Here is a 25851-nt window from a genome sequence, read left to right as displayed (position 1 = left end):
TTGGAGAATGTTTGATTTTAGAGGGAAGAAGTTAGCCAAAAACCTTAATGGGGCCATCCTCTCTCCCAAATTCTCAAATTTTCTCCTCCTCCTTGGAAGAGGGGAAGGGCTATTTTTATAGCCCTGGGACTTGGGACAATTTTCTCAAATTTTCGATGTGGGACTAAAACTAGAGAAGATTGTCCAAAAAGCCTTGCTTTTGGACAAAGGGGTTTGGGCCTGATGGAGGCCGAGGTGCAGCACGGCCTGATGGAGGCCGAGGTGGAGCATGGCCTGTTGGAGGCCGAGGTGATGCACGACCTGATGTAGGCCGAGGTGGAGCACGGCCTGTTGGAGGCCGAGGTGCAACACGGCCTGATGTAGGCCGAGGTGGAGCACGGCCTGTTGGAGGCCAAGGTGCAGCACGGCCTGATATAGACCGAGGTGGAGCACGGCCTTTTGGAGGCCGAGGTGCAGCACGACCTGTTGGAGGCCGAGGAGTGACAAACAACAATAATCCACAACATCAAATTCTAATTTTTGAAAACATTTTCTCTTGAAAGTTTATAGCAAAATATGATCATTTTCTACTCTAAGTTTGAAAATTCTCCAAGTCTAAAATATCCAACATGTAATCCTTCATATTATCATCATTGCCGGGGGGTGACAAAATTCGGTGTCTACAACATAAAGTACAGAATAGGCTAATCCCAGTTGGCAGGGCTTGATATTAAGCTGGGGACATCAATAACAAGCACTAGACAAATTATATATAGGATGAGTAGAGATAAGAAACAAATAAAATGGCTCTTGATATTTTCCGGTTCTTAGTTGTGTAATTCTCTTTGTCCACATGGTACCTGTATATTTTTAAAATCCAATGATTATAGATCTTTTTTGGAATTCAAATCCATTTTTGGAGAGAGAAGATCTAGTTCAGAGAGAGAGAGAGAGAGAGAGAGAGAGAGAGAGGGAAAAAAAAAAAAAAAACTAAAAAGCAATGTGAATCCTATGCTCTAACACGAAGTGGGGTAAAATGATCACCTCATCCCTTCATGAAAGGTGGAAATCATATCCCCGTTAATGTTTTCATATGCACTCCCATTAACCCCCACATGGATCATGCTCCTTTTAAGGAAATCCTCTCCCTTTATTTATTTATTCAAAATTTCATGAATTCATGAGAATCATGACTTCATTACTCAGTAGGTAATCTCATAGAGTCAGGTTCGTCTCTACTCTACCGGTAACCACCCCACCCCATTTCACACCATCCACAGGGTACCCCATGGATGGTGTGAGACCACACCCCATGGACAATGTGAGATGGAGTCAGGTGGCTTCTCGTAGGTGGGGATCATACGCATTTTTTTCACTTGAAATGACCAAAATAACCTTTCATGCACCTCAAAATGTTCTTGGGTATCATGCAAGACGCTGTTTTCTTAACCTTCAAAAAATCAAAATCATACTTTTTCTCTTCCCTTTCACAAGTTAACGGCTACGTACCTTTAATACCTTTACGCCTTTTAAGTTCATGCACAGGAAGATTTCATTCTCTTCATCCAAAATTTGGAGTCAATTTCTTCTACTTTTAGTAATCCATTATCCAAAGGACTCAATACCCTATATAAAGGAACCAAACCTTCACAGTTTCCCACCTCTCTCTCTCTCTCTCTCTCTCTCTCTCTCATTGAAACCACTCTTGCCTTGACACAATGTCTAAACACCCAAGAAGTCTTTGCTTTCTCTCCTTCTCATCATCCATTTCCTCATATCAATAAATGCAGATATCAATGTTGCAGATTTTGGGCCAAGGGGGATGGGAAAACAGATGCAAGCACAGCATTTCTAGCAGCATGGACCAAAGCTTGCAGCTCCTCTAAGCCAACAATGATGTATGTACCTAAGAAGAAGTACTTCCTGAGTCCAATTTCCTTCATAGGCCCATGTAAGAATTCGAGGATGAACTTAGAATTGATGGGATCCTAATTGCTCCTGATTATAAGAAGATAGGATCTCAACAAAATTGGCTAACGATTGATCAAGTTGAAGGGTTGACAGTCATTGGAGGATACCTCGATGGTCAGGGCTCAAGCTTGTGGTCATGCAAGGCTTCTAGGGGAAACTGCCCATCTGGTGCAACGGTACGAGAATATGATTGATTTATGTATTTATCTATTTCTTGATTTTTTTTTTCTTTTCTTTTCTTTGCAACCAAACATAGCTTTAGAATTTTGTTTCATGCATGAAATTCTTGTGTGAACTCTTATATGAAGTTCATACTTGATTATTTGCAGTCTCTTGCCATATTCAGTTCAAGCAATGTAGTGGTTCGGAAGTTAACATCCTTGATGCAGAACTAGGACATATTAATGTACATACATGCCAAAATGTAACATTGCGAAGGGTCAGAATCCATGCTTCAAAAACAAGCCCAAACACAGATGGATACATGTACAAGACTCAACCAACGTGAGAGTTTCAACACTGGAATCAAGACTGGGGATGATTGCGTCTCAATTGGCCCTGGCACAAATAATTTGTTGATTCAAAATGTTGCCTGTGGACCTGGGCATGGCATAAGGTGAGTAGCTACCTATATATAAACAAAATAGATCAGTGTTAAATAGTTAAACTACTCAAAAGCTTAAGCTATTGGATGAGAGCCAACAATATATGAATGTTTCAATTAGGTCTAAAATTCCATGTGGGCATTATTCCAAACATATACGGAATCCTTTTGCACCGTCAATAATCAATCTTGCATGGTCATTTTGTTTTTCTCCTTCTTCATCTGAATGACACCTCTATCTATAGTGTATTTAGAATTTAACATTTATTTTAATTACCCTTCATCTTATTCACAAAGTTCTTTAAGATAGGAGTATACAAAAGATTTCAAGAATAATTTGAAAATGGTATATCATTATCAAAACGTGTCACTGTCATGCACATTTTTCTAACAAACATGTAAAATGACATCATTACCCTCTTTGAAAAAAAAAGTGTATCATATTAAAAGAGTAAGAAGTAAACTTACAAATTATTTGACACCTTAAGGATGAAGAAGAAAATCCTGATATAGAGTACTTTAATGCTGATGAAGTGCATTTGTTTGTAATACAGCATTGGGAGTTTGGCGAAAGATAGAGAGGAAGAAGGGGTGCAAAATGTGGTGGTGAAGAATGTTGTGTTCACAGGGACTCAAAATGGGTTAAGGATCAAATCATGGGCAAGGCCTAGTAATGGATTTGTCAGAGGAGTTGTGTTTAAGAAAGTTGTGATGAATAATGTTCAGAACCCTATTGTCATTGATCAAAACTACTGCCCTCGAAATGAAAATTGCCCAAACCAGGTCAGTTTAATTCAAAGTAATTAATTTAACTTAAAGAGTATACATTGTTAAATATAAATTTAATTAAAAACTCATTGTATATGCTGTTAAATTTTATGAATTTCTAATTTTTTTTTTTAATAGAATTCTGGTGTACAGATTAGTAAAGTGACATATAGCAACATCACGGGGACATCAGCAACTCAAGTTGCAGTGAAGTTTGATTGTAGTAAGACTTCTCCATGTATAGGAATTAGTTTGAAAGATATTAAGTTGACATATGAAGGAGGGTCGGCACAGTCTTCTTGCCGGAATGCACATGGAACCACTAGAGGACAAGTCTCTCCGCCTGCTTGTTTATAGAAATTATTTCTTTGTTTCCTTTTGTGTATACTCTTATGGTAAAATTCCCATTCCGCTTGCTTAATTTAATTTGTGTGGCGTGGGAACCCTCCCCAAAATCTTATTAGAAAAGCATTGTATCTTTCATTTATTTATATTTTCTTTCTTTTGCTATCCCATTCTTCACCCATTGATGGAAATTCAGCTATACTTCATTCTTTATTTTTTTTTTTGGGTAAATATTCAACTATAGTTTTGGTATAACTAAACTGAGATTACCTCTTCCATATAAAAAGGGATTTTTGTTTTTGGCAATTAAATTACCTTCAATGCTGTAGTTGTTAGCAGAGGGTGAAATTTTGGTAAAGCTAGATGAATTATAAATTCCAAAGGCTATGTTTGGTTATGAGGGGAATTAAAGGGAAAGGAAGTAAATTTTTCATACTTAAAAAAGACAAATATGTAATTATTACCCATGTGATTTTAGCATTAAATTCAAATCATTCCATATTTGGTTATAAAATTTCACTTTATTTTGCATCCAAAACTCTTTGTTATAATATGTAAAATATATCATTACTAAATATGGCTAAAAATATTAAGTAGTTTATACAATCATATAGGGTAATAATTATAAATATTTCTTTTTAAAGTATGAAAATTTCACTTCCCTTCCCTTTTAATTTCCATTGCAACCAAACGGAGCCACAAGTCACAAGCTCAAATTATGCCACGTGGGATGCAAAAAATAGATAATACTCACTCTATAAATTTTATGGATAAATAGACCTCAAAATTTTTTGTTTACATGCCATGATTCAGCCTCAAAAGAATTGAACACTTAACAAAATGAGTAACTAAAAAACTAAAAGTTGTACATAATGTTTGGACCATCAACAAATGCATTGACACGCAAGATAGTTTAAATGATTGAATTTGGATTAGTTTACATATAGCAAACTAGATATACCTCTCCAAAAAAATGTTATAGAGATTTAAGTTTATTTTTTCCCCTTCAATAGAAGAACCATGATGCATGATATCTCTTCCACTTCGAACTCTTAATCTTTAATTTTTATTGGACAGTTTCTTCAAATTCCCTGAATTCACCGCCTGATCCTAGGGTCTACAAAACCCTTTGGGATTTGTAAAACTGAAAGTGCCAAAAATACCGCCTTATTAACACCTTGCTCTTTTGATCCTTTGCGATGAATGGATTCGTGGGTGCAAGAACACTGTCCATTCTCATCTTGGGAAAAAGAAGCCTAAAATGAAATGTAATCCCTACACCTAGACACAATTGGGGACAAAATAACCACCCCACCCCTCATGAAAAGTAAAAATCCCTCCCCTATTGATGCTTCAACTACTGTTCATCTTGGCCTCCACACTAGTGTAAAGCCATGCTGCCTTTCAAGGAACCCTCTCCCAAAAATACTAGTCAATATGTGTGAAGTTTTTAACAAAGAAATGCTCTCTCTCCCTCTCTCTCAACACGGAGAAGGGGAGGAATTCACACCATGGTTTAAAATTTTAGATCCGAATTGGTCCATTCAAATTGGAAAATAGACTGCCGCGATTATGATTAACCCAATTCTGATGAGCATAATTGGGATCGACTATGAGTGCCCACAAATTTCGGTTTGCGAAACCGTAATATTGCTGTAATTCCACAATGGCTCAAACGCAATAAAACGCAATCTTATTGTGGGCTATTAGCCTGATATATTCCCAACTACTTACTATCCAACCCATCGTTGGCTCAACAAAATTGAAACTATTCTCTTGCTTTTTACACTATTCCCCTTGTGGCTCCATTGTATCGAGAAGACAAGACAATTATAACTTCCCATCGGCATAATTCTCCTTGAGATTCTGTAGTGCTTGTCGGATTGAATCCTCGTCTTTGTTGGAGTATTTCAAGCATATTAGTCTCTGAGCAACACGATAAGCCATTTGAATTGGGTGATATTGCATGCAGTTCACTTCCATCCTCCTCATTTCCTACCAGAAGCAGGGAAAGCCCAACTTACCAAGCTATTCATATTCTTCAAATATCAGATATTCATCTACTAATCACAAGAACCAATACAAGCAGAAACAAAGAACTCCAAAAACAAGCGCTTGTTTATAATTTTGGCTGTTTCTAGCATTCACATTTTTGTTTCAGTTCTGCAGGGGTTACAATGTGCAACAACACCTTATGCCCATTAGATCTGCCCATGAGACAGAATCTGGGTATTAAGAAAAACCTCTACCCGTAATTAACTAGACATACTTCATGAATTCACATGGAGAAAACAACAAAATGCTCACAACATAAGAAAACAAATGCTAAAAATTGGATGCATGGTACAAATAAAAAACTAGTAAGATACTCAGACGAGTCAAAATCTTTCCTTCTACATTAGACAAAGGAACGCCTTAGAATCTACTTTTTAAGAAATTAGATCATCTTTACCATGAAATAACAATGCAAAGACACTAGAAGAGCAAAACCATGATAACCTGAGGAGTCGATATGCTATGATATTACAAACAGCTACGCTCAGAGGATAAGAATTGAGAAATTGAAGTAATGTGTGTGTTCCTAAACAGGGGTTGAGGTAGAAAGCCAGCCACGACCATGAGACTGTCATCTAACATGTATTTTCCCGAAGGATGCAATGGCAATGAGGTGGTTAAGATGTCAAGGATTTTATTTGGAGATCTGCTAGTCTCCATAAGGTTGGTCTTTTCTAAAATTTCTCTCATTCAAGTTACACATCTGCATTGAACCCAAAGCCTAAATATCCCGATCACAATCCTCTTAGCCAGGAGCTAACCTTTTCTAAACACTAGTTTTTAATATTGTACCCCAGTGGCCCACCCCACCCATCATTGTTTAGTTATACACAAATATCAAGATAATTGGGAAATTCTAACTTCCACTATCATACTGAATCACTGTCATAACAGTATTAACAATTAAAAAGTAGATACGATTGGACAAAAAGGACCACTTCATACCACCCAAACTCCCCCTTCTTTTTCCCTTCTAGTAAATCTAAGAGCTGGATAATCAATCATGTAAAGTGCAGACCCATGGATATTATGCTGTAAAATAGCAGTTACCTTTTCAGTTATCCTTGATGTGATTCTTCTGGCTGTTTCAATCACTGAGCTCGGTAGTCCTGCAACTCCAGCCAATAGGAGCCCATAGTGTGGCACATGTCTTGGCCCATCTTTGAGCTGAAACTAAATCAAGAGAATTGAATTTTCAGGGATGAATTCCATCCAAATAAACAGTACATGTCTGGGGATGAAAATTTGACATGAACACCTTGAATTCCAGGCGGTTGTTTTTTACATCAACATCAAAATGGAGAATTTTTACATTTGGGTAGATCGTTGCTAGTTCGGATAGGTTTTCCATGTGAGTTGCAAATATTGTATACCTGTATCAAGCAAAAAAAGTTATTCCAAGAAAATTAATTTAATGAATATTGAAGAACTATGGTTCAGCCAACTCAACGCAGCATTCACAAAGATGTTCAGCAGAAGACTGTAAACAATAGTAACAAGAGTTGAGAAATTACAGGAAAAAAGCACATATAATTACAGTAAACAAGCAAAAGCTACAATGAATGAGTGCCTTGCCCCAAAATCTGCAGGCAATTAGTATGCAGAAATGCAACTAGAACTAACCTTGTATATTTTACAAATAAAGAAATGGGGACAACATAATGAATGAGAATATTTCTCATTTTCTGAAATAAATATTGACAACATTTTTCTACAATTATAGTGCCAAAGGAATGGCACATGCAAAATGTCAAATGCTTAGAATAACTTTGAGAGAAGGTAATGGGATTTGCTCAGTAAGAGATTAAATAACAGCATACCTTTTTTTTTTTTTTTTGGCTAACAACGGGTATCCAGGCCCTTTTTTTACATAGCAGCATACCCAAAAAGGAAACCAAATGTCCTAACTCCTAAGGGCTATGCGATAAGGGCATTCGTAGGTATGGGAATAGGCATCTTCTTTGCTGGACCTTAAACACTTGGAACACAATGACAAGACCTTGCAAATATAGACCGATAATAGTTTCAGAACCCTGAACCAAAGGAAGGGAAGGGGACTATGTCTTCTCAGTAGTAATAATTCAAATATTTAGTAATATTTCATGGAGGATACAGTAATGTGTCTTTCAAGTAGTTACGCTTTCAGTGATAACAAGTGCTCACAACAGCTCCATGCAATTGCGAATCCATCAGTAGAAGAAGTAGCCCTCCCAAGTTCATCCATAACAATAAGACTCCTGCAACCATTGATTGCTACTAGTAAACGTGAAAGCATTTATGTATGTATCATTGTACGTGTGTGTGTGTGCAAAAATACAATAGGCACACCTTGGCGAGACATTCTGCATGACAAAAGCTGTCTCTTTCATCTCGGTCATAAACTGCAATTCAGGTAACTTAATCATTGATTGATGCCTTGTCATAAGGAAGCGACTTACAAGAGTTTTCCAAATTTTAATGGAGAAAATCATACTTAATATCACAAGCTATTTTAACTTGATACTTCAGAATTCTTAGCTTCATCTTTTGATCCAATTTTGACATTAGAAACTGCAAAAATACTAGAGCTTCTTTTAATGGATCTGCGAGTGATCTTCTTTACTTGTCTACTATTCTTTCTATAATTAAGGTAAATGTTACTGTTTAGCATTAAAAAGTGGAGCGTAGAAAGGGAGTAAGGGGGGATTCTTGAATGTGGTTTCTTGTTTCCTGCCGTGCCATGAAATAATCTTTGTTTCTTACGATTTCTACATCTTAATTACCAATGAAAAAATATATAAAGTGTATAGAAAAACCAATCAGACCAAACTCAGTAGGATTCAGGCACTAAGAAGATGAAAGAATGGTATTGGGATATCTATGTCCATATCTGCAACCCTATCCACATCTAGGAACCAAAGATTGTGTGGAGAAAATGACAAGAAACACACTAGGTTGGCAGTAAATTGTTCCTAGGACAAGATATAAAACATGCACAAGCAAATATCCTTTTCATTTCGGTGGGAAATAATTGCAATCACCAACTACTAACGCTGATACCTATTTATAAGAAAGGACTACTAAGACCATGATGGATAAATAGTATAAACTGGAAGACAGCTGGTTTATTTTATTTTATTTATTATTGTGTGAAAGGAGTTCTCATTCCTCATGAAGGGAAATGCCATCGAATTAAAAGCTTTGCTCCTATCGCTAAGTTGAACACTATTCGTGTGATCTTGTCTTGTGCCGCCAACTTAGGTTGGGATCTTCAATAGCTGGATGTGAAGAACGCCTTCCTCCATGGGAAAATTGAGGAGGAAGTATATGTGGACCACTTGCTCCAAGACCCAAGATAAGGTATGCAAGCTGAAGCGAGCACTATATGGGCTGAAGCAATCCCCTCGTGCTTGATTTGGGCACTTTTACAAGGCTATGATTGCTACAGGCTAATCTGAGAGCAACACTGACCACACTCTGTTCATCATATCTGGTGGGAAGATTTCCAGCTTGATAGTCTATGTAGATGATATTATTGTTACTGGTGATGATATGACAGGCGAGGAATTCGAGATTAAATATCTAGGGCAGCTTCATTACTTCCTTGGCATTAAAGTAGCCAGGTCTTCTCGTGGGACCTACTTGTCACAACGGAAGTGTGTGCTTAACCTTCTTTTTAAGACAGGAATGTTGGGGTGCAAGCCGGCAAATACTCTTATTGAAGCTAACAATCACCTAAGTAGCAAGGACAGTGATTCTGTGGATAAGGGGAGGTATCAAAGATTAGTAGGGCGTTTGATCTATCTTTCTCACAGTCGCCTTGACATAACATTTGCAGTCAGCTTGGTTAGTCAGTACATATATAATCCATACTCAACACATATGGAAAGTTGTGCTGCGTATTCTCCATTACTTGAAATATTCCCTAGGACGTGGCATCCTTTTTTCTCCTCACAACCACCTAAGTGTGGAGGCCTTCACTGATGCTGATTGGGTAGTTTCTCCTGATGACCGTAGGTTTACTATTGGTTATTGCACCTTTGCTGGTGGTAACCTTGTTACATGACGGAGCAAGAAGCAAGTCGTGGTTGCCCGTTCAAGTGCTGAAGCAGAGCTCCGTGCTATGCCTTATGGCATTTGTGAGCTCCTATGGCTTTATGGTCTTCTCACAGATTTGGCTATCCCTACCACTATTCCTATGAAGCTCTCTTCTGACAGCAAATCTATCATTAGCATTGCTCACAACCCTATCCAACATGATCGAACCAAGTATGTGGAGATCGACAGACACTTCATCAAAGAGAAGCTAGATATGGGCCTTATCACTGTGCCGTTTGTCCCCAATTGTGGACAATTGCTGACGTATAGTAGTAAGATGTTTTATCCTATTATCTGCAAGTTGGGCATATCCGATATCTATGCACCAACTTGAGGGGGAGTGTTGTAATAATGGGTTTTAGGGAAAGTGTCAGTTGCCAAACAGACCCTAAGGGGTTTAATGGTCTTTGTAATTTTCTAGAAACTTCTCGCCGTTATTATAAATAGAGAGGGTTGGTGTCATATTAGACACAAGTCATTACCCCCATCCAATAATGTATAACCTTGAAAGTAATTCATTAAATATTTTTGTTGTTATTTTATGTTATAAAAAAATAGTATAGAAAATTCCAGGTATTGTCCCTTAAATATATTTTAATGTCAGATGTTATTTATACTAACACCTGACTCACTCAACTTAATTATACTTGCTACTATCACTCTGGTTGCTACTTTCACTTGGATTCTCCTAGGAAAGATCCAAGCAAATGGCTTGGACTGTGAAAAAACCGATAGTTTCTACCTTTTGGACGGTTGGTTGACAAGTGTCTGGCTAGCAAAAATCCAGACAAAATATATGCTCTAACGATTTCTGTCTATTGGCAAGTAATGGTAAAATGTTACTTTAAAGCATAGTTTTCAAGGTGTCACCTAGGTGGGGCCACGGGTGCCTTGACAATTAGTGTCGCCTTGGTTTCCTATGTCCAGGCCCCCTCCAACACATTCGATTGCCTAGATATCGTGACAACTATGCTTTAAAGATTTTCCTTTTATCAGCAATTTAAGGAATTTTATTAAGAAGGTATAAGGCGAAGTAACATAAAGGAAAGAAAACCAACAATAGAAGCAATGAAGCTAAAGCCCCCGCCACCATCCCATCCCACAAATAAAAACATAGATAAGTCCTCCAAAAAAATAAAAGTCTCAAAACATGATTTATGATGAGTAAACTTTGAAGTTTGGAAAAAATACTGTACTAGAGTTGGATTCAAGGTTGTCCCCTGTTCCCATTCGTGTGAATATCCGATCAACCACTCTTATAGAGGAGAAGCGTGCAGGAACATAGCAACCAATCTGACCAAGTATGACTAAAAGACACACTTGTTGGAGATAAGTACTCTTTCCACTCCTGAACAAAATAAAAGGGCAACTAGATATCAACAAGCAGAACCCATTTTCAAGACTAGAACCATCTTAATAAGTTATTTAGATTCACTAATTAGCAGTCAGCAAAAGCAGAATCACGAAAGAAAACCTTACATGTTTGGACCCATGACGATTACCATGTTGGATGCTTCGGAAAGGAAAATACTGTTAGGCTGCAGAACAAAAATTAAATCATGAACTTCTAGAGGTATTGATGCATTTTTATCCTATAAATAGCAAATGTTTTATGTGTGACTATCTGGACCCTAGAAACCAAAATAAGAACTGAACATACAATGAAGTCATTATGTATGCTTTCCAGAATAGGATGCCTGCCAGCATCAATTGCCAATGGGCCATTATCTATCCAATAACATCAAAGTTAGTCAAGCACTATTCTAGTGCACTTTGACTCTGAAAATGTGCAAGATGAGATAACAAATATCTACCTGTCAATTCTGGTCTAGTGTAACGATCGACAGGCTTAGTGGATATTGTATGAGCAAATGAGTTTACAATCATGTCTAGAAGACATAAGACCTCGGCAAGGAGTGTGAGCGCAGAAACATCCCCCCTTATGCTATCAATTAGTGCTGAAAATTGAAATAAGGGGCATAAACAAGAAGTGAAACACATGAAACAATTCCAACATTGAAAATCATAACAGGAAAAAAATATACAAGTTGCATTAACCATCAGGCACATAGTGTGACAACCAAAACTATGAGTATAATAAGGAAAAGTATTGGACATCATTAAAAGCAGTCTGAGCAGGCTTGGTTGTGTTTATATCCTATATACTTTTGATTACAACCACTCAATTTCTAGAACAAGTCACTGAAGTAATGGAGACCATGGATATAAGTTTGATAATGCCAACAAATTAAAAGATTCAGTGTTAAGAAAACAATTAAGGCTTGACTCATTTTACTGTTACATATGTATAAGAGGCCTTTAAATCAAACAATAAGAAACAAACAAATCATCCTCTTGAAATACATTATACCAAAACTATGTCATGTCATCACTCTAATAATCAATAATCACAGTAGGCATGGAATTTCCTATCTACTCAAGGTATTGGATAGATTTCACCCACTAAGGATAGAGAAATGCTACAAGGTTTGCAATTGATTTCTCTTTCATTAGCCAAAAAGGAAGTCCTCATATTAATCCTGCACAAAAGACACTCTTCCTCACCAGAACAGTGGGCAAGGACAGCACAAGGTAGGAGAATGGAAATTGACAGGCAAATAATGTTTGAACTCCTTTCTTTTATTGATTTTAAAAACAAGAATACAAACTGACATTGAAATTTAACGTAGGATTACATATTAAAAAGTATCTTATGGGATATTGGGGATTTGTGGAGTATGTTTGCAGTTATACAATAACTATACATGGTAGCTGAAAAAAAAATACAACAAAAATATACATGTGTAAAGAAATATTTAAGTATAGGGAAAAAGAAAGCTCCCGGGTTGCACGGTCCCTGCACAAGCGTGGGGCCGCACATGGACATCAACAAAAAATGTGTTTATTGTATTTCATAGGGGGGTGTCATTTGACCCGTGTCTGGGATCAGGGAGCATTATTTTGCCCTTAAGTATATATTAATTTCTTTGATAGAATTAGCAACATAATTACTTTTTTCTTATCAGGAACAAAGTAAAATTTTTAAAGGGGGCATCTAAATGACACCTTATAGGTATGTTTAGAAGTTGACACCTTCTATTAATTGCCTCTTGTCTTACTCCCAAAAGTATTTAAGGTAGGGGTATAAAAGGGTTGTCAAATATAATTTGAAAATGGCATATCATTATCAAAAGGTATCATTGTCATGCACATTTTTTTAGTACATATGTGAAATGACATTATTTACCCTCTTTGGAAATAGTTGTGTTGTACTAAATAGGAAAAAAGGTAAGGTTTGTAATTATTTGACACCTTGAGGGGTGTCGATAAGAAAATCCCATTTTTAAAATTAATAGGAGTTTGACGAATAAACAGATAGAAAAAATAAAATTACTTATAAGTATTTAAGCTCAGATCTCAAGAATACTCCAATAATCGCAGATTCACTGCCCCCGTTTTGCTCATTCCCTCAATCTTCAGTAGAACAGCCCAATCCACAATAAATTAACCCACATCTAAGAAAATCAGAGAAATAAACCTCTTTCTATCATCAAATACCTTCTGCTTCTGCCATTCCAAAATATCCCAGCTTTTTTTTTTTTTGGGGTAAAAAATCTCCAGCTTAAGAGCCTAAGGAATAAATTTCCTAGACAAATTCAACCATGTGACAGCACTGATAACTGCAATGAGAAAAATGTGTTCCATCCAAGGAGGAACCCATCAACAAACAAAAATCCCACCCAAAAAAAAAAAGAAGACCACAGAGCATCAGGAACCTCGTAACCCGAAAACAAATAAGAAGTGGTCTCCTTTTCTTGAAGGCATAGATAATGTGCTCTCCAGAAGCAGCAACTTCTTAAATGCTAAGTTACACTTGAATATCATAAAATAATTATCTACTGGGTTTAGAGGTTACTGATTATGGGATGTGGAAGAAAGTTGATTCCTTTCAAAAATTAAAATTATTATCACTTTACTGAAAAATTCATTATTAGAGCACATTATTTTGTGTGCTCTCCATAGCAATTATTGTACGCTTTCTCAAATGGAGACCACTGCATAACATCATCCTGTTTAATGCTTCCACATCGAGTTACCTGCCAGACGGTAACTAAGCTTTCTCTAGCATCAAAGCGCAACCCGAAATGTTTAAATGTCATCAAGTAACAAGAAATCATGAAAGACTGCTATATTAAACACCCTTTATTAACGTACAACAATTCAAGGGAATTGAATCAAAGTATAAGCTCAACATAAGTTACCTATTGTCCTCTCATCAGCGACATCCATGGTTCTAAATCCCCCCAAAAATTCTCTTGAAACTCCAAAATTTCCCAATTCCGGTATGGCCCAAGACTAAACCAAGGGTCAAAACCAAAATGTTACTGGTTTCGACCAGTTTCGATGAAATTTCCCAAGTTATGCAAGGTTCAACCAAACTAGTACAACCCATGCTTATATAATTGCCATGTTTTAATGGAACACAGACATTGTTTCCCATATTTCAACAGCCTCTCAAGTTTTGTGTGTTTCAACAAAGGGGTAATTTGGCCACAAAAAACATCAATTTTTGCCATCTTCTTCTATTATCTTGCATCACCAATCAAGATCAACCTAGAGAGAACTTCAACCTACTTTTTCCCCGAACTTCTTTTTTTTTTTTTTTCAACACAACAATAAATATAGTAGAATTTTTTCAAAGCAAACATGTACGCCACCTTGACATCTTCTTAGGTTGGGATACCTGCAACATGATGATGGGGCTCATAGGTGGGCAATGATGGACTTTCAGAACATTTGGGCCCAAAACATGTCATAGGATTCATATGTGTTGCATTCAGAGGAGCAGCTACAAGTGGTACGCACCTCAAGGATTGGAGCCGCCTCAAAACTCCTCCTAGTATCGAGTGGTGAGTGTTGTATGACTAATTCACTATCTAAGTTATATGTTTTGATTGTAATAGCTTACATATATATATATATATATATATATGTAGACTTAGTGTGTATAACAAATTAATAAGGCTGCTAGTGTACGACATCATTCAGCATATACTAGCAAACTTGGGTTAACACCACAAGTACCATTTTAGGTGTTCTTTTTGTGAGAATAGTTCATGGATTAGCTTTAAAAGGTTCAAAATAGGCTGTACCAAAAGAAAAAAAAATCTGGGGGAAACCAGAAAAAGTACCTGGCTTCCCTGAAATTTCTCAGGTTTCAAACTCAACCTGGTCGAAACCCGAGATTTAGAACCTTGGCGACATCAACATTCTGGAAAAACACCACTAAATCAACATAACACATAGAGAACCACATAAAGAAGAACAGTGAATATTTAAAGTATTAGAACTTGAAGAGTATTATACTTGAGTTTAGAACAACCTTCCAAACAAAGTTCTGTTCGCACATAGCACTCTGCGGCCGCAGAATTGTTCCTAACGTTCAACTGCAAATTTCAAGAAATTGATCAGGAGAGCCAAAAAAATCAACTTCATGAAGAACAGATTGAAAGGACTAATAAGATTTACACATTCAACCACACAAGAAGCATGGGAATCCAAATTTACAAGAACCAAAAGATAGAAGTTACATGCTTCTAAAGATTTCTCCCCAACCAATCATAATACAGAAATGCTATAATAAAAGAAAGAATATTAATATGAAGTTGACCTACAGCTGAACACAATGTCATGCAGCAAATGTCTGAATTGTGACCTTGGCAAAGCCATTATTATAAAGATTTAATAGCTTTTTCATCAAATAGTTTAGTCCATGTGCATTGCAAATTCAATGTATACAATAGACTATGCTTGCTGGGGTGAAGAAATTTTTTCTGTGAGAGAGAGAGAGAGGATTTAACTGAAGAGGTACTTTTGGAATAAACCAATAGTTGCATCCTATTTGTTTATGGACTGTGAAAGTATGTAGTTTTGGAAAAATATTACCAAGAAAGAACCAACTACATAACTGGAGCAAATATTTTATTAAAGCTATACTGGATGGCAATTTAGGAAAAAGGAAGTCAAAACATTGAAAAAATAAATAAATAGCCAGGAGATAGAATGCTATGGAAATAAAGACGCAAATTAGAAATTTAATGGCCATAGGAACTAAAAGACAAAAAGGGATAGGAAAAAAAGGAGGCAATTTTGGAATAAGAAAAATAAAAACAGAAGATGTCCATATAAAGGGGTGTTTTTGGAATAAGGAAGCAAAAAAAAACCGATGGCCGTATAAATTTATGTCACAAACCTGCCCAAAACACCTTTCCTCTAGGATGAAAAATAGTTATAGATATATAAAGAAAAGTGGTATTTTCTGAATCAAAACAAGAGATGGCATATAAAGAGGACTAGAGGAGGGGCAAGTTTGGGATAAAATAAAAAATAAAAAAGTTGACACGACATGGTCATATAAAGTGGAAGTTTTGGACTAAGAAAACCATAGAAACACAAGATGACTATAAAGAGGGAGGAGTGGTAATTTCAAGATAAGAGAAGTACAAAGAACAAAAAGTCATAGATGGCTTACAAATTGACCATTTCAATTTTTATTTTTTTCTAAATTAGGTTAGAGAGAGAGAGAGAGAGAGAGAGAGAGAGATTAAAAGGTAATATTCTTATGGGATTGAGTTCCTTGTCCAGTTGCATAGTGTATGCTAGTCCCTCCCTATGTCTATCTCCCTTCTCCCACAAAAGGGGGCAGATATATCATTTCATAGGAGGGTAGAGAGAAATAGACATAGGGAGGTGCTAGTGTATGTTACGCAGCCTGGCAGCGTTCTTTCTTCCTATTCTTATTTAAGGATAATTTGGGGGAATGAAAAAAGAGGAGCAGAAGGATCGATAGAACTCATAAGACCACCAAATAAGCATCCTAGGTGATTCCCTGGAACAACTCACTTTGAGAAAAATGCATTGCTTTCAATAATCGATACCATATGATACACTGAACATGTTACGCATAGCTTGCATAGTGGGTCACATGTTCAGGGAAGGCACGGGTGGAAAGTTAGTAGTTATTATTTGCATTAGGTGTAGTTACGATGTAGTTACAATATTAGGGATTTATATTGGGAGTTATGTTATGGTGTAGCCCTTATTTGTTTACACTTATCATTGATGATTTGACCAGAAATATTCAAAGCGAGATTCGGTGGTGTATGCTCTTTGCTAATGATAATGTTTTGGCGGATGAGAAAGCAGTAGGGATAAATAAAAAATTAGAGTTTTGGAGATCAACCATGGAATCAAGAGGTTTTAAGATAGATAGAACAAAGATGGAGTATATAATGTGTAACCTTAGCCACAATATGATGGATAATGAAATGGTGAAAATTGCGGAGAGGAAGATACCGCAAAGTGATTATTGTAGAAGAACAAGAATTGTTGAAACTAGTATATTGGAAGATCAATCGGCCAAAATAACCATGAGCAGCTACGATATTATAAGTTTCTTCCTCTTGACCAAATCTGTAACCTTCATTAGCAGATTCATTTTCAATGGTTTCCCTTATCAAACTTGAAGTTACCCCTTCTGTTCTTTAAATTGTTAGGGATAGGAAGATCCTTCCTCCCGGCAATTGTCTTAAATTTGTATTTAGGTAACGGCTGGGATTCCTTCGCTGGCACCGTTCTTTGTTCTCCGCTTGTTTGCTCTCCTTTTTTCTCATTCCTGAATCAGGAGTCCATAAATTTGAGCAAAGCAATCAGTCGCTCCATAATGAAGATTCAGGGAATCAGGGAAAAAAAGAGCTATCTGCTCGTGATAAAGACAAGCCCAATCCCGTCCCGACTTTCACTCTGAGAATCCTGGGGCGAAGAGCTGGTTCTATGGAAGAAACCTCGTCGAAGTACATTTTCGAAAAGGGTTTTCCATCATCAACAAAGAGAATTTGCTCTCCCGGTCTATCACATGCTAGGGGTGAATATTGGGATCAATCATAAATAAAGAATGTGACATAGAGGATGATGCTTCATAGAGAATTAAAGTGGGATGGATGAAGTGGAGAGATGTGTCCGGACTCCGCAGTGTTGTGCACTTGTGTGATTGACTATTGCTTTAAAGCTTAAACAAAAATTCTATAGGATCGTCGTACGACCGGTCATAGTTGTCATGGCGTCGCCTAGGTGTTGCCAAGGCGGCGATTTGGCATCCTGGTGGAAAAAGAAGTTCATGGCAGTGCTACGATTTACGTAACTCACAAATGGTGGTCGCCATTGGCTGATAGGCGTCGCCATGGCACCACCATGGACGCCAGGTCACACCCAATTCACTAGGCAATCGATTTTTTGTAAAATGCAGGGTGATTTTGATAGGGCTATGTTGATTTTTGATGATTTGATGTTGCTTAATGTTGGTTTTATATGTTATACGGTATATATTGTAGGCTTGTAGCATGCTAAATAACTTTAGAAAGTAGGGGAAATAAAAAAGTAACATACTAAATAACTTTAGAAAATAGAAAAAATAAAAAATGACACATGGGCAATTTGACCGCCATGGCAACGCCATAATGGGCGATTCATCGCCAAATCGATTAGCCACCCCTCCACCGCCTTGGATCTATTTGACGCCGTGACAACTATGCGACCGGTTATGATGTATGGGGCTGAATGTTGGGCAAAGAAGTGTCACCTATATGAGCTATGTGTAGCAGAGATGAGGATGTTGTGATGGATGTGTGGAAAAACTAGGAAGAACAAATTAAAGAATGACCTTATAGAGTTGATTTAGGAGTTTCGTCCATTATAAGCTCCGAGAAAGTTTTTTGAGGTGGCATGACCATGTTCAACAGAGGCCTTATGATGCTCCAGTAAGGAGGAGTGGTCTGGATCAGATTGAAGGAACTAAAAAAGCTAGAGACAGGCCTAAAAAGACCATAGGAGAAGTAGTGAGGAAAGATATGCACAATTTAGGTCTTGTCCCATGTATGACCTCAAATAGAGCTGATTAGAGGGCAAGGATTCATGTAGCCGACCCCATATAGGTGGGAATTTTCTGAGTTGTGTTCCTCTCCTTTCACTTTTTCTATTCTTTTTGCATTTGAACAGATCCATATAGTCGGCCCCATTTAGTTGGGATAAGGCTTAGTAGTTGTTGTTTGTAACTTTATATTGGGAGGTATGTTGTACATGGGGGGGAGAAGTTGTATGAGTAATTGTAGGAGTTAGAGGAGTATGATAACTACTTGAAATGTAAGCCTATTTAATAGGAGAGAAAATAAAAGAAAGAGCACAATTGAATTCCCTAAAACTATACTATCGATCGTAAGAGGCCAGCTTCCTCAGTAAAGCTAATTTCTTACATACATTATCTCCAAAACAACCCATTCTCTTCCTAAATGAATCTTATCTATCACCCTTTTCCTCTCTTTCTCTATTACACTCCTCACCAAGATAGGTAAGCGTAATTATCCCTTGTACATACCAGAACACCAACCCAATCTTGATTTCTATTTTTCAACAAAAACTTTTTCTTGACCATGTCAACCTTTCTATTTTATAATTAGGGTATATGAAGAGAGATATATGGAGAAGAGAAGAGAAAGAGAGGTAAAAAACGTGCCAAGGTTAAGATGTAGGACTGACTCCAAAGTCGCCCCGCCAAGGACCCTGCAAAGGCAGGACCAGCTGGGTAATGGCCCTTTAGAAAGAGAGATTAAAAAAAGGCAATATTTTAATTTAAGGGCGATTTGGGGAATGAAAAAAAAAAGCAGGAGGATTTATTGAACTCATAGGACCACCAAAAAGGCCATCAGTCTCTTTGATAATAGGTGCCACTATGCTCATTATCCTGTGCTTTATATGCATATGTTGTGTTTGTAAAAGTAGGACTGATCACATACAGTGAGATAGGCGGTCTAATAACGACATTTAAAGATGTTGCACATTAATATGTGCATAAGATATGATTGTCCAAATTCTGTAAGCCTGAAATATCTCCAGCTAACAGTAAATGTCTACAACTAATCTATACAGCAGCTACTTGTAGGGCTTCCTTGTGTATTATATCACATGTTGAAACTTGAAAGTGAATAATTAGGATGCGTGCGTGAATGCACTCGGTAACACTCACTACGGACAAATGTTTCTCCGCTCTGCAGATTAGCCCTTTGACATGAGTTATTCTTGATTTCTTTTAAATTGTGAAAATTAATTATTTTTGAGGAGTTTTAGATGCCTAACAAGGAGCCATTTAGCCTGATTTCAGATAATATTCAGCTTTAGAACAGAGTGATTTATTGTACAAACTCTGTAACTGGTAGTATTTGGAGAAGAGTTCATAAATTGGTTTCAATAACTTCTTCCATTTAATTATGTTCAGACAGTGTATCAGCATTTGGACAATTTTCAAGGAACAAAAAACATTAACTGATGAGTATACAAAACAATGCTATCATCCGATTGGCTCTCCAACACCCCCCCCCCAGTGTTCATCACATAGTCAAACAACAAATACACAAGAACCATAAGTATGATCTCAATTAGCTGATAGAATAACCATACTATCTTAGAGAACCTTAAACTCCATACTGGCTACAAAAGGAAACATCTAAATGATCATGATACTCACAGAAGCAAGTTCAAGAGTTGAGAAATGTATGTTGTTCCCATGCTTGAGGACCTGATTTCATCTTGCAAACATAGAGGAAGTTAGCAAGGATCACTATGAGCCGCACATGTTAAAGAAATATAATAGAGATCATAAACACAACCTGAATGAATTTTCTGGGAAGTCTTCCATTTATATCCTTCTGTGGAATGCTCAAGTAAAACCCCTGCCTACTCTTGAAAGGAATTTTCAAATTTGGTAGATTGAACTCTTCACGGTATTTGTTTGCAAGGTTATGTATGGCTGTCAACACAATGTTTATTAGGATTCTAGCACAATAATTTAATCTAAACAAAATGAGGAAGGTTTACTAGTAAATCAGTAACACCTTCACTAGTATCACAGAACAATCTCCGAGCAACATCCAGAAGTCCATCTATTCCAGCCTTTACAGCAAAACATTGCTGTGTACGAGCAACAAAAGGAACTCGTGCATGAAGTACATCTTCATCAAACACTTCACTGATTCTGAAAGAAAAGTGCAACATCTTTACGGGAAAGAGGCCAAATAGTTCAGAACTCTCAAAAAATATCCAAGTTGTAACTAAATTTGCCTTCAAGCAAGAATGGTGTTTTATAACATGCCCGAACACAAGCGCTTGAAGAATAACAAAGACTAAAAGGTATACCATTTGTTAAACAACCCAAATCGTAACCAACCACAAACTTGTAGAAATTAGTCCAATGTGAAGTACCACATAAATGCGTAACCAAGAACAACCTAAAAAATGAAAGATCCCCAATCTATTGCCATCAAGTAAGCCTTGTTCCAACTTCCAACTACTTGAAGTTGGTCCATGCAGGATATTCTCACTAGGTCATGTATGCAAAGATTGAACATATGATGAGGAAGAAAATTACAAATACTGACTATATACATATACAGTAAACAACCCCCCCCCCCAAAAAAAAATTTTTTGGAGTGATTACAAATAAAGAAAAGTGATGGGTAATTCAATGGAGGATATATAAAATCAAGGGTAATTTACAGCGCCAACCCCTAGAGAATGCCATTATTATAAGAACACCCCCTCTATTTCACCAATTAGACTCAGACCCCCTACCGTTAGTCACTGTTAAGTGAGAAATTGAAATGACTGTTATACCCTTTTAACTAAACACATGTCCAAACTTTCACTTTAAAATACCCTAATCTTGTCAGGATCCATTGTTGTCGTTCCTTCCTCGCTGCTTCTCAGCTTTCAATAACAGCCCGGTCAGGCGGATTCCATGTCCGCTCGCCGATTCAAGGAGGTCGAGGGAAACCCAGCAGGCTGCAGACGAACTTCTTGTTTGGGTTTCGAGCGACGACCGTGAGATCGAGTTTGGAGTTGAGCTTGGTGGAGGAACCATCGAAGGAAGTGGTGACATTGAACTGCGAGATTTGGAGGGACATCACAGTGAAGGTGGTACGGTGGGGGCGATACAAGATCCATAAGGCGGCATAAATTGGGCGGTTGTAGAGCTGAGCTTTGTTGCGCCAAAATGAAGGATTGCCATTGGGCTTCAGTGTTTGGGGAGGATATGAAGTGGGTCTCGAAGGGTATACCTATCAGCCATGTCTTCAAGAGTTTCAGATCACTTTAGGGTTTCTGAGAATTAAGAGATTCAATCTTTGATTTTTTAAAGGGAGAGGAATATAGATGGTTGATGAAGCAGTAATGTTTCAGAGGAGATATTTAAAAGCAACAGAAAAGAACTATGGAAGCAAATGGAACTGAAGAAGAACCAGTTGAGGAGATAATAATAACCCTTCACCAACCCAGATGTTTTGTCCTCACTTACTTTAACGTGGAATCTCTCTCTTTAAAATGATTACATAAATCTCAATTCTCAATCCAAATTGATTAAACAAAAAAGAGGGAAGATGAATCTTTGTGTTATCCTTTGGAGTATAATCATGCTGAACACACATGATTACGTAAGAATCATCAATCAACTCTATCAATTCCTTACAATTTGTTGTGTAAAGGAAATCACAATCAACAAACATTGCCCAACCATCGAATGGGCAAGAAATGGAGTCAAAAACCGACTGAACCAGAACTCGGTGCTCTTTGTATGCCCTCTCTCTAGCCAATAAAGACCCTTACTCCTTAGATCCTATTGTTTGATAGGTATAACTTCCACTGGAACCGAAGAACTCTTCAAGATCGAGTAACGACAGACCTTGTAAGCAACATCTTCACACGGATCATAACCCACAAAGATCTTGAAGGGATTCTTCGCATAGAGGTCAGAGGGGTTTCGCCTGCAAAGAAAAAACGCAGGGGGTTACGGTTGAGAGCCGTTGCTTGTCGCCGTGAGTCCTGCTGATCGATGCTATCATTGATGCCGCCGCCATGACCTCCGGTGCTCTGAATGATCGCCGGTGGTCCAAGAAAGGTATAGTAACTTATTACATGTGTATTTTAGGTACTTCATATTTAATAAGGGCATTTTGGTATTTAAAATAAAATATAATAGCTGACATCAGCATAAAATATATATTCCTTAATAGTGACTAACAGTAGGGGGTCTGAGTCTAATTTGGTAAAACGGAGGGGGTGGTTTTATAATTATGGCACTCTCCAGGGGGTGGCACTGTAAGTTACCCTAAAATCAATTGCAAAATATATTACTCTCATAAATCAATATGACCTCTAGTTAGTTTCCTACATTCATTCCTATGCCAACTGTGTTGTTCATCTTGTAGACCAAACAAATATAATGGTTTCATCTTCGATTCCCCACTTTTAGATGGGTGTATCAATCCGTGGTCCTCGATCTCGATACGTGACATACTCTTGGGAGTTTGTAATTCAACTTTCCAAATCACAATTTTGCCATCCCATCATAAACTTTAGTTTATTTACCAATTCACCACTCCTCTTATTTGAGCCTTCTATTATTATCATGGATTCCTTTGTGTTCAAATTTAGAGTGTGGTTGCCCAATGGAAAGCCTGCTACTTTGTTGATTGATGAGTGACTAAATGACAATTTTCATCTCTAAATCTGTAGTGGATATGTTGTCAAAGACCAATCAAATCATTTTTTAGTCAAAGGTTGATGTATTCGTTGAATTTTTTGTTTCTCATTATAATGATGGTGCTTTTTGTGAAGTGTTTGACTCTCCTCGACGCATCATTAAATTGGGTCGATGTTGGTCGGAACAACGAGATGGCATTCTTGATCGTGACAATAATATATGCACCCTCCAGGCTTACCACATGCATAAAAAATTTTAATCTTCATGGATTGGTTGAGTCAAAGAAAGTGACACCCACAGTACAACCATAAGACGAACTAGATGCATCAACATAAGTGGAAGACCGTCCTATTGTGGAACAGGTGATGATAACAGAAAGTGAGAAAATTGTGGATTAAGTAATGAAGGATATCAATGCATTGCCAGTTGTTCACCACTATGAGTTCATTCTTCCCCATGATATTTCGAGCTTGAATACACCTCCAAAGCTTCACATCATAGATTTTGTTCGTGATGCAGACAACAAACAATTCACCCCCATTCATGAATTTTTATTATTATCATTATTTAAAACTCGTGGACTAGTTTTTCTCAATATCGGGGGAGTTGATGCAGAATTGAGGCTGAGCCGGGTTGACCTATAGGGCAATTTCAACCGAGATGAGCTAGATATGATTTGATTTTTGGGATCAATAGAATATTTTAGGATTTTCTTTATTTAGGAAATATTGAGTTATTTTATTTAGGGATGATTTGTAATCTTTTATTTTGGGTAGTTGTTAGTCAATTAGGGAGTTACCAATTTGAGTTTTATTCTATTTCTAATTTCATTAGTAAGAACTTAGGAAGCAAATTAGAAGTTGTTATTTCAGTCTTAGATTTTTATTAGGCAAGTTTTAATTTCAGTTTATTATATAAAGGCATGTAACCGATGGGTATTACAGTGTTGAATTGAATTGAATATTTGGTTGAAAACTTGGTAATTTTTTATTGGTCGTGTGACCTTCTTCCTCCCCTTTCCTTATGGCCCTCCATCAAGGTTTTTGGTGTATTATCCTTTGTATAATTGTTTTCCCCTCCCCTTATTTTTTATGTATCATTATTTTAATTGTTGTTTTGGTGCTTGGCTAGGGGTCCCCTTTCGTCCAACCTTTAGGCTCTATTGCTGTACTTTGTTTTTTCACTTAATTAATTTTGCATTCACCTAAAAAAAAAAATTTTTTTGACAAGTACTAAAAATAGAAGTGTATAAGAATTGGGGTGGTTAAGGCAATAAATTCCCAATTGCAATTGGGTACATCAAGGTTCAGCTTTAAGCCCTTATTTGTTGTGCTTATCATATATAAATTAACCAAAGACATTCAAGATCATGACCCTTAGTCTATGCTTTTACTGATGATATTATTTTGGTGGATGAAACAAAAGTAAAGATTAATGCCAAGTTGGAAACATGGAGATCAACCTTGGAATCAAAAGGCTTTAACATAAGTATAACAAAAATGGAGTATATGAGATGGTGAAAATTGATGAAAGGGAGATTCCACAAAGTGATTATTTTAGGTTTCTAGTCACAATCATACTTCACAAACAAAGGAGAAATAGAGAGGATAATGTTACACATAGAACTAAATTATGATGGATGAAGTGGAGAAGTGCGTCCGGAGTGTAGTGTGATCGACGTATTCCTTTAAAACTTAAAGGAAAATTTCATGGGATAGTCATATGGCCGGCTATGATTGGACATTTAAGAAACATTATATAGATAAACTCATTGTAGCTGAGATGAGATGCAGAGATGGATGTGCAATAACACTAGGAAGGATAAAGGAATGAACAAATTAGAGCTGATTTGGGCCCGACACATGATGAGCTGCAAAAGTCGTTTGAGGTGGCATGTTCACATATACAAAGGGCTTTAGATGCTCCAGTATGGAGAAGTGATTTGATTTCGATTGTAAGAACTAAATGAGCCAAGGGCATACCTAAATTGACTTTGGGAGAAGTGGTGAGGAAAGACATGCATAGCTTATCCCTTGTATCAAGTATGGCTTTGAATACAGCTGATTAGAGGGTCAGGATCCATGTAGCTGACCCTATTTAATTGGGATAACGCTGAGTTGAGTTTAGTATTTTTGTATTTTGTACATAACAATTATATCTAAAATATGACCTTTTTGGCATTAGATTTGGATAGTGAATTCTAGCCATATTTTTGTTTTGAGTTCTCGTTCTTTTATTTTTTTTAAGGTGGAGTTGAGTCGTGATATTGGCAATTTTTCATAAATTTTCCTATTTTGTTGTCATCTGAAAATTTATCTAGTTGCCTTTCCAACAAGATGAAGATTTTATGAACCTGAGTCAATTTATTAGCGTTATTCCCATAACAATGGAAAGATATTAGTCTACAACAAGATTTATGGTTTGAAGAAAAAAATGGTTCATAGTGGATATGCAAAGAGGGTGAGCC

General features: G+C 37.1%; 1 protein-coding gene and 1 pseudogene across 4 annotated transcripts in view; one reads left to right on the top strand and one right to left on the bottom strand.

Moving 5' to 3' along the window:
- Positions 1 to 1267: 1267 nt before the first annotated feature.
- Positions 1268 to 3832, top strand: LOC122086848 (annotated as a pseudogene).
- Positions 3833 to 5334: 1502 nt separating this feature from the next.
- LOC122085852 (DNA mismatch repair protein MSH4) overlaps positions 5335 to 25851 on the bottom strand; it is a 31977-nt gene continuing 11460 nt past the window's right edge. Inside the window, exons 12-24 of one of the 4 annotated variants that reach the window (XM_042654448.1) lie at positions 20743 to 20882; positions 20518 to 20657; positions 20376 to 20426; positions 15183 to 15246; positions 11614 to 11757; positions 11460 to 11527; positions 11279 to 11337; positions 10991 to 11147; positions 8051 to 8103; positions 7861 to 7959; positions 6981 to 7095; positions 6773 to 6895; positions 5335 to 5662 (exon numbers count right to left, since the gene is read on the bottom strand). In XM_042654448.1, coding sequence (XP_042510382.1) covers positions 5498 to 5662; positions 6773 to 6895; positions 6981 to 7095; positions 7861 to 7959; positions 8051 to 8103; positions 10991 to 11147; positions 11279 to 11337; positions 11460 to 11527; positions 11614 to 11757; positions 15183 to 15246; positions 20376 to 20426; positions 20518 to 20657; positions 20743 to 20882 — 1378 coding nt within the window. In that variant the 3' untranslated portion in view covers positions 5335 to 5497. Of the gene's footprint in view, positions 5663 to 6772; positions 6896 to 6980; positions 7096 to 7860; positions 7960 to 8050; positions 8104 to 10990; positions 11148 to 11278; positions 11338 to 11459; positions 11528 to 11613; positions 11758 to 15182; positions 15247 to 20375; positions 20427 to 20517; positions 20658 to 20742; positions 20883 to 25851 lie in introns of those variants that run through there. The other 3 variants (XM_042654449.1, XR_006142254.1, XR_006142255.1) reach the window with 3 other exon arrangements.

This window comes from Macadamia integrifolia, chromosome 8 (genome assembly GCF_013358625.1).
Source record: "Macadamia integrifolia cultivar HAES 741 chromosome 8, SCU_Mint_v3, whole genome shotgun sequence".
Taxonomy (NCBI): Eukaryota; Viridiplantae; Streptophyta; class Magnoliopsida; order Proteales; family Proteaceae; genus Macadamia; species Macadamia integrifolia.
The sequence above is the reverse complement of the archived record's forward strand: the minus strand, read 5'-3'. Positions and strand labels throughout refer to the sequence as shown.